Genomic DNA, 8,939 nt, shown 5'->3' with positions numbered 1-8,939 from the left:
GTACAAAAACTCGCAGAAATGTTACTTAGTTTATGCTTTTTTCATAAAAAATCAACAAGACTTAAAAGTGGTATTTTATGCAATTTAAATGGTCGAAATTTGCAGACTTTAACCCTTTAAAGGTTACATTAGGTTTTTGCAATTTACAGGCCCGCGATTAACCCTTTAAAGCTGACACCTAAGTACATTTATGGCTTGTTATCGGAAATCGACGCGTGGACGTGGACGCCGAAGTTTACAAAGAATTAGATTGAGGCGAGTTAAAAATGGAGTACGTGTGCCGCGTTTGCCTGGTTGGTTCCGTACCACTTGTGGACATATTCGCCGAAATTTGCGATCTCAGATTGAACCTATATAAAATCAGCCCCGCCTGTATCATCAGCAAGTTCTCACCTGAGCATTCTGTGGTACGCGGGGACTCGATGCCGCAGTTTATTTGTCCCTCCTGCATTCTTGGAGTGCAGACTGCATATCGGTTTAAGTTGTTATTGGACAAAAGCTTTGCAAATTATCAACAACGCTTGTTATCAAACAATGTTATCAATGAAGAAACGTACACCATCGAAAACAGCGATGAAAAGGAGGATCGCATGCGTGCAAGTGAAAGGCATGAGATTGAGGCGGTGCTCAATAATGCTATGTTGCCCGAGACGGCGGACGAGTCGGTTGAAATTGACAACGAAGAAGAAGGCACTTACACATTGAGGAATCCTCTAAGGAACTTCGCTGATGATCAGACTCGTCTGCAGATGAGCGTTTCAATGGATACCCATGACATTAACAAAATGGAGCAGATGCACAAGCTGGCTCGGGTGGCAGAAGCAGAGGCTCACATGCACAACAATTTACAACCGAATAAAGCCAATAAGAGGCAGAGGTAAGTATTACTGAGCATAGCTTATATGTACATAAATTATAATTAATATTGTCCCCAGTCGTCACTGTGGCAAGTTGCCGTTCCCTGAAGTGTGTGGCAAAGGATTCATGTCTGAGTGCCAGCTAAATAGACATGAAACCAGTCACAAGAACAAGCAGACGTCCGAACTGTAAGTACATAATATGCTTGCAAAACCGAATCAATGCTAGTTTTCTCAACAAATCAGCAACACGAAACCTCTTGGAATTAAGAACACAATTAATCGTAGTCCGTTACCGAAAAAGAAGAAACCAGAGTCGGTGGAGAGTGATTGGGAAGTGCTTTCCAGCCATGATACCTCTAGTCGCTCAAGAAGTGCACCGTTGCCAAAGATGTACGTTTTCAATTATATCGAATGATTAAATAGACATTAAATAGTTTTTTATTCACAACAGCAACGACCTTGGCAGTGATATCTCAGGCCACACCAAGAAGACCCAATCATTGTCAAAGTAAGTTAATCTTTTGACCTAATGGGGTTTCTTCTTAACCTGTATTTTATCCCAAACCAGAAAACTGAATTTTATGTGCGATGAGTGCGGTAAAATATTTTTGCTCAAAAGATGCCTGGATAAGCACACTTGTCATCACTCAACGAACGTCCGGCGAACGTCCTTTCCAGTGCACGCAGTGCGACGCAAACTGTAGGCCAAGGTCTTCGCTGCATAAACATGTTCATTGTACTCACACTCGAACGTCCTTACGAGTGCCGCTGCGTGAAAAAAAGCAGCTCGAATACTGACCTTGGGGAACATATGCGAGGGTGCTGCTAGAAGAAAAAAGAAAGCTTTGACGATAGAACTAAACTGAAGATATAGAAATGAATAGTTTAAAGTTTAACTAAGGAAAATATGCCTTAAAGGCGTTGGGTCGTACTTTTGCATCGTTTAAAATATCCATCGAATCTTTAATTTTTTGTTCTTGCCTTTTTTAAGTTGATGAAATGACAACATTTATTTAGAAAACATTCGACGAACTGGTTACATGATATTTATAATTTTAAGTTTATAATTAACGCCGTGGACCTTTTCTATTAAAATTGTACTTTAATCTAAGTTAATTTAATTTTGATATCAAAAGAGCCGGAATTAAAGGGGTCCCCAGGCTGAGGAACTTCTGGCAGTAGCATAACAGGTGTGGCCTCGTAGGACTCGTAGGAAATTCCCAGGCTCTAGAGGAAGTTGGTCTACATCGAATTTCGAGCGGTCTAGAATTAAGGACACCTTCGTTCTTGGTCAAAATGGTATATAAATCATCAATATATAATGTCATTATGTCTAAGACAATTTTTTGTAGTCCCGCGTTGCAGGGAATGTTCCGCTTTATCTAATTTCATTCGTGATTTCCTTTTGCTGATACAAAATTCCAATAGCTTGACCTGGTTCGTTAAAAACATTTGATTTATTAGAAATAAATGCGAAGGAAATTGAAGATGGAAATTATTTTCCCATAAATGTTTTCTCTTTTTATGAAAGCTCAGGCACTGGTTGTGATTGAGAAATTGTCTTGTCTTTCGCTTTATTCCAACGTTTTCCATCAGAAAAAGGGGGTAATATACGGAACGGAAATGAGAAAATCTCTGGCCAATGCATCCACTACTCCGGAGGTCTCTCGGAATGTAGTTAATTTGTAATTGATTGGAGCTGACGGCCAGATGCCATCACTACAATTTCTTACAGGTTGGTTTATGCAAATTGCAAGTAAGAGTCAGGGAATCGCAAGAGGGGGTTCAGCATTTTAGACAAAGGTAATGTCACGCATTGCAGTGTTGTCCCTTCCCCGCTGCCCACCCCCTCCGCTTCACCAAGAAACTTTTCCTTTATATGGAATTTGTTGCAATGAAGCTCTTACAAGGCAGCTGTCTGCAAACTTGTATAATGAAGCAAGTGTGTGTGTGCTTACAGCATTGAAGTGTAAAATGGAAAATGAGTTCGCACTTTAGATTAAAATCTGTAAACATGAGCCAGGGCTCAGATCCATTTGCCAAGATTGTGGGCTGCAACTCGTTTAAGGGCTTATCGTTGGCTCTCAATTTTTCCATCAGTCAGGCTTCAGAGAAAGCTTCCTTAAGGTGTTGGCAATCTTGTTTTACCCTGAATACTGAATTGACACCACCTCATGGCAGGATGTCTCGATTAGCCATCGCGGCATCCTGTTTGGCTGATGGAAATAGAATGTCAATTAAGTTCTCTAGCTCAAAACGGAAATGAGCACATATGAAATTAAAATTCCCGGAAATAAAAGCAGTAAAGCATTAAGCTTAAAGCAAATATATTTCAAATGTACTTGAAGTGGGCTGGTAGCAGTTTTATAAATTAATAACAATATTTTATGCAGCAGCAACTACAGCACTCATAATAAATTCAGAAAAAGTTTGTACATACTCAGCAGCTACAATTGCAAAAACAACAATTACAAGTAAGTAATTCTCTTCAGCTGTGCCACTGCCACTGACGCCGCCATACGCCTTTCGGGTAGGGGCAGAGAAAAAACTACTATAACTATGCATTTAAATTTATAACCCAGACCCAGTAGGGTCCCATTCCCACCTCCATGGGGTGCTATGAGCAAAATAAAAATAAAGCAGTAATAATAAGTGCAACATGTGGACAATGGGATACCCGGTAATCAGTTTATTAGTATAATGCTATTATCTTTTGGAATCCCTAAGCAGTTGATACTCTTTATTGTAAAACTATAGAACTTAATAGTTGTAAGTGGGAGTAGATATTGTACATTGTATTCTACCCATTAAAGTTGTCAAACTGTGTTCATTCTTTCTTGGCATAATTCCCAGCTTGATTCTTTGTGCATGCCCTTTCTATTACAGGGTACAAAAAGCCGATCCGGAACTTGTTTGTGAAACAAGTGCAGGCAAGAAGATGTGGAGTGTGTGCTGCCTGTGCTACTACTTCTGGTCCTCCCACAATAACAACACGTACATGTGGCAGCAGCTGACAAGTACAGAAATGTTGGTTGTTACGCTACCCGAAAACGCCATCGCATAGCTCAAAAATTTGCACAGCCCGTGGCTGTGGAACAGAGACCGAGGGCACTGGAAGGCGCAGAGAGCGACAGCACCCGAAGGCATTGAAATATTAATGCTAATGGCTAGAAGAAAACACATTTTGCAATCGCCTGATTGTATTGCTTGCCGAACGTTGGGTGTGGCTTAGTCCTGACGCTGCGGACGAACGGAGCGAACGGAACCACGGCGATGGCAGGCGATGAGTTTACCCAATAATTTAATGAAAATGCAAAAAGCTCTTGCAACAAATAACTTTCCTTAGCAGCAGGGGGAAAAAATTCAACAAAAATGTTCTTCGCCCCAAGGGGCTGAGTGTGTTTGTGTGTGGGTGTGAATATGGGAAAAGTTTGTTGCGAAATGTTCTCCTTGTGCAGTCAAAATTACAACGCAATGGCAATATACAAACTGCTATTGAGATGTTACGGATAAGCATCCAGATAAGGAGCCCTTCAAACTGTTCTAGTTGGTCCTCGCGTTGACACCATGGGAAAAAGTTTTCAAACACTAAGATTATAGTGTATGCATCTCTTTGGCTGGAGGACTATTGACAGCTTAAAGGCTTATGTGCACTCAAGTCGAGGGACAAGCAAGTCCATGAGTTTCGCTGACCAACCGCACTGTCACGTGCCAGGGACACGTATCGTACCTTACACGCCAAAGGCTAAGAGCTCTCGAAACTTTCTCGACCAAAAGAACACAGTGTCAGCCATAAGAGGACTAACAGAATGAAGACTCTAAAGGAAAAGAAACAGCTTTAAGCGGAAAATACAACACCTGCTGCGGCCCTTACCAATGTTCTTAAAAAATGTGGCACACTTTTTATACCTGGTACTCAACGTATACAAAGGGTCTGAAAGGGTATATATGTATTTGTATTCGCAATGTATTTGAAAGCGCAGAAAGCACTTCAGATACCATACGCAAATTTTTTTAAATTCATGATTGATATCAATAACTAATAGTCTATTAACTTTAGTGTAATGTTGATCACACTTAATATATTTTTAAATATACCTAGTCGTAGAAGTACAAATACCTGTAAAAAAAAGGCAGTTGATGGTGATCTATATTTATATCAGGTAATAGCAGAGTATCCGCTTCGGCAGTGGAGCTTATAAAAAGCCTCCAATACCTTTATTTTTATAGATCCTCAACAGCTTCTACTGATTAGCAGGTATTTAATGGTCGAGTCCCTCGACTTCTCAGTTGCCTTCTGTTCCTTTTTTGAGGTAATGTAATTGAATTGTAATGCAGTCATGAAATTTTTATTATTTTGTTTTAATACAAATTCAAAACCCGTCGCCAGAAGCTGCTTCTTTAGTTGCTTTTGTTGCTACTAAAAAATTAGCATAATTTTACAACTGCCTTGGGAATTTTTCGTCACAGGGAATTACCACAAGCATGTGAGAGAGCATCGGTGTGTGTATCCCTCCGGCTGGATGGATGCCCGTGGAAGACATCAGACTACGTTTGAAACTTTTAGCAGTTCTTCGCTTAAGGATCCTGTACAGCTGCTGCTGGCCCTAGTCATGTGGAAATGTCCCTTTTCACCCGTCCTGGTTTTGCTCCTTTCGCTGTGGCAGCAGGCCTGCCACGTCTGAAGTTTTTTGCAAGTTTTCGGCGCTTAAACTTTGTCGTTTGACAGAGACAAAAAAGGTAATGCAGGGCCGCTTAATGCAAGTCTTGGGTGATTTTAATGAGCTTTTCCTTGAGCCCGAGAGAACCAAAGTTTGGCTATAATTAGTGCGGGGTTGAGATGCAATAAAAATCTAAAATTGCGTCTTTCGAATAGCGAGGTAAGTCTTTTGCGGGACTGAAGAACTTAGAGTGCACATATTTGTCGCTACATACTAAATATTTCACAAATATCCAGGTTTTCTTGCAAGATAAACCAATAAAGAAGAAAACCTTATATAGAATAAATGTCTACTTTTCAGACCCCTTTTTTCTGTAATGTTGCCAGGCATGTACAGGTCATATCATAGAGCCTTCGTAAACATTTTATTAACATCATTTAGATAATCTACTTTCCGACAAGTTGCCGACAAAAATTAACAAGTTCCGTCGCGCCGTCGAGGATGATTATGATTGTGAAAGGATGGAGATGGAGCCCCATACCAGGGAGGCAATCGTTGTCTAATAGCAGGAGCCTAGACAAAGTTTGTTTCGCCTGCACTGGAACGTGGCAAAACGCAGCTGAAGAGCTACTTCAGAACTTTAACATTTTTGGTAATTAGCTTCGTTTATCTGCATTGCTCTTGCAGTCTCGACAGAGCCAAAGCCAGGGCCACCGACATAGCCAGACACTTCTGGAGCTGCTGAAAATGAAGACCCTTTCTCTGCGAAATATATTTAATTAATTTTTGTTGGTCAAGTTTATTGAGCAATTTGACTGGTAAACTCAATTAAAGTTTATTTTCAGTGATAATATGCAATTTAATTTTCATTTAGAAAGTCGTGTAACGTGTTCGATAAGCCCTTGACTCCCCAATGGAAACGTAACAGAATAATAAGTGTGTTTATTTTTGCCACCATTAAAATTGCTGCTAAATGATATTTATTCATAGTTGATATCCTAGGAAATTTGCTCATATGCTATTTAAGTGTCGAATAGCATTGAATATTTTACCAACACACATCGTATTTGGTATGCAAGCAATCCCAGCATCATCGCCATTCACCTGAGATGGAATCTCTCAGGCACAGCTTTTTGCCAGAGAGTTTCAGAGATTCAGATTGAGTGCCTTAAGCTGTGTGTTTGCCTCATAAATAAGTCAAAGCATTAGAGATTGATGGATATATAGCTAGACTAAGAGCGAGAGAAAACATACTTTCCGCCTGGAGTTACAATTCCAATTTCCCAGGAATTTCCATTCCTATCATTTTTTGTGATTTATACCCTTGGGTGATTTATACATCTAATTCAGTTTAATTGTTGGAAAATCTGTAAGCTAAATGCTCAAGTTGAGGTGCATTTTTTTGTGCATTATAAAGGTATAATTAAATAATTCAGACAACAATTATTATACGGATTATCCCACAAGCAATGTATCTTTCAGCTCAAGACCTTCATTACATCTTAGCCCTTGTGTACCCATCCCATGTGATGATAAAAGATCCAAACTAAAGAAATACTACTTTCAAGCTTAAACTACCGTGTTGACTAAATATTTCTTAATATTAGCTTGTCTACTTAGCGGGTCCGCGAATATCGGTACTGCATTTCAGTGGTATGGTAAAAAAAACCATCTTTAACAGCAGAACAAGGTGTGTCCAAGCCCGAAGTGCGCAATTCATTTTCTTTTATTTTTTATTTAATTGGTATGTGGCACTGTCCACACGCGCAAAAAACCAATAAATGTGCATTTAAGAGACAGAGGAAGGGCCGCAAACCCGGGTAGCATTTAAAAATTAATTAATTCAATTGCAATGCAACTCTCGTTGCCATGTTCAGCAGGTCCGGACAGCACAGAAAGCCGTATAATTTGGTCCAGTTCTTTGAATCCTTTTTCTGTTCTTTCTTTTCCAGTGCTATCTTTTTGCTTCTGCCTGTCACCAATGTGGGGCAAAGTCCGTACGAGGGGGCTCTGTTATTGTCCTTGCGAGGAATTAAAATGCATTTTAAATAGGAAACGTTAATTTTATAAACAATTTATACGGACACGTAATTTGCAATTGCGAAATGTATTGAAACAGGTGTGAAAGGTAAAAGGGTAATAAATACCCTGTAATACGGTAATAAAGTACTGATTTTAATTTGATTGCATCAATTATTCTAAACGGAAAGTGCTGCCCACTTAGGTGTGTAAAAACATACATATACTGAAGGTAACCTGGAGTTATGGAGAGAGGTGTAAAAAGTACTAGGAAAATATATTTCCGAGCAAATAGGTCTTCCAGAATGAGCCTCTTCATTCAGTGTTCCTCATTTTAGAAATGTCAAGTAATCATTGCGAAATACATTTTTTCATTGAAAATATCCCTCAAAAGTTGGAAGCGTACTCCCTGTTTAAATTTTATTTATTTTCTTGACTAATGCCTTGACATATTTTAATTATCTGCCGCAATATTTATGCGCCTCATTAATGGTATTATTTATGCTGCAGCAAAAGCAAGGCTGTAAATAATTTTGACACTATTGCGCATAAATTCATTTATAATTAAGTGTCTGTCTCGTAATTACAGTCATTATTCCAAAGTGAAGGTCGACCAGTATTTTGTTTATTGTGTGAACCAAAATAAAGCATGGAATTTAAGTTTTCAAAGTATTTTTTTACGTGGGAGTCGGAGTGCTGTCTGTGATTGACAAAAGGAAAAAGGTCATCCAATCATGCGGAGATAATTTGCAGTCACATGGCTGACATCAATTCCTGGCCGCCTTCCATCAATCATAAAGGAAGCAGTGAATGAGGATGGGCAGAGCCTTGGGTTGACAGCTTTTTATGGCACGTTTGAGCAGTGAAATTCAGCAGTAAATGTGCGGGCGAAAAGACTGATGTGAAGTCGTTTGAGTGCCATTTGTAGTGTGAAAATATTGTACAGAATATGGTCTTGAATGTGAAGCAAAGTTGATTTAAAACTTCCCCAGGGAACTTCATTCAAATGCAGTAATTACACAGCTAATTAGAGGTGAGCCCCAAGGCTCTAGATAACCTGACATTATGCCGGCAAAGCCTGTCACAAGGTATCAAACAGAATTTGCTGGTGCTCAGGGTGCTTACCGATGGTAAAATAAAAGCATAAGACCGGGGGCTCATTTGCATAATGCAGGGGATGAGCTGACAGGAGAACTACCAATGACAGGAGCACAATGTACGAGTGTACCCTCGAACTGTCACTTATCATATATGTACGAGTATATGTATTCTCATCAGCATAAGATAATTAACAAATTTATCCATTTACACGGAAAATATTGATTTAACAGCCAACATGACAACATCAACAAGATAAACTTTATTCGTTGAAAAACTTTTAAATTCAACTTTCAATGGT

At 39.4% G+C, this 8,939-nt stretch overlaps 1 protein-coding gene across 1 annotated transcript; it reads left to right on the top strand.

Annotated features, from left to right (window-relative positions):
* Positions 1-213: 213 nt before the first annotated feature.
* Positions 214-2,353, top strand: LOC117189140 (uncharacterized zinc finger protein CG2678-like). Its single transcript, XM_033394179.1, has 5 exons — positions 214-877; positions 936-1,046; positions 1,104-1,250; positions 1,312-1,368; positions 1,429-2,353. The coding sequence occupies exons 1-5, from the start codon at positions 267-269 to the stop codon at positions 1,562-1,564; spliced, it is 1,062 nt and encodes a 353-aa protein (XP_033250070.1). The 5' UTR covers positions 214-266; the 3' UTR covers positions 1,565-2,353.
* The last annotated feature ends 6,586 nt before the right edge of the window (positions 2,354-8,939 follow it).

The sequence above is a fragment of the Drosophila miranda genome, chromosome 4, assembly GCF_003369915.1.
Source record: "Drosophila miranda strain MSH22 chromosome 4, D.miranda_PacBio2.1, whole genome shotgun sequence".
Taxonomy (NCBI): domain Eukaryota; kingdom Metazoa; phylum Arthropoda; class Insecta; order Diptera; family Drosophilidae; genus Drosophila; species Drosophila miranda.
Note: the sequence above shows the minus strand (reverse complement) of the source record. Positions and strands in the feature narration are given on the sequence as shown.

Bases quoted from the DNA above. Each gene is read 5' to 3' on its own strand.
- LOC117189140 (XM_033394179.1), top strand. From the start codon at position 267: ATGGAGTACGTGTGCCGCGTTTGCCTGGTTGGTTCCGTACCACTTGTG. The intron at 878-935 runs GTAAGTATTACT...TATTGTCCCCAG, and splicing joins AAAGCCAATAAGAGGCAGAG to TCGTCACTGTGGCAAGTTGC. The intron at 1,047-1,103 runs GTAAGTACATAA...TCAACAAATCAG, and splicing joins AACAAGCAGACGTCCGAACT to CAACACGAAACCTCTTGGAA.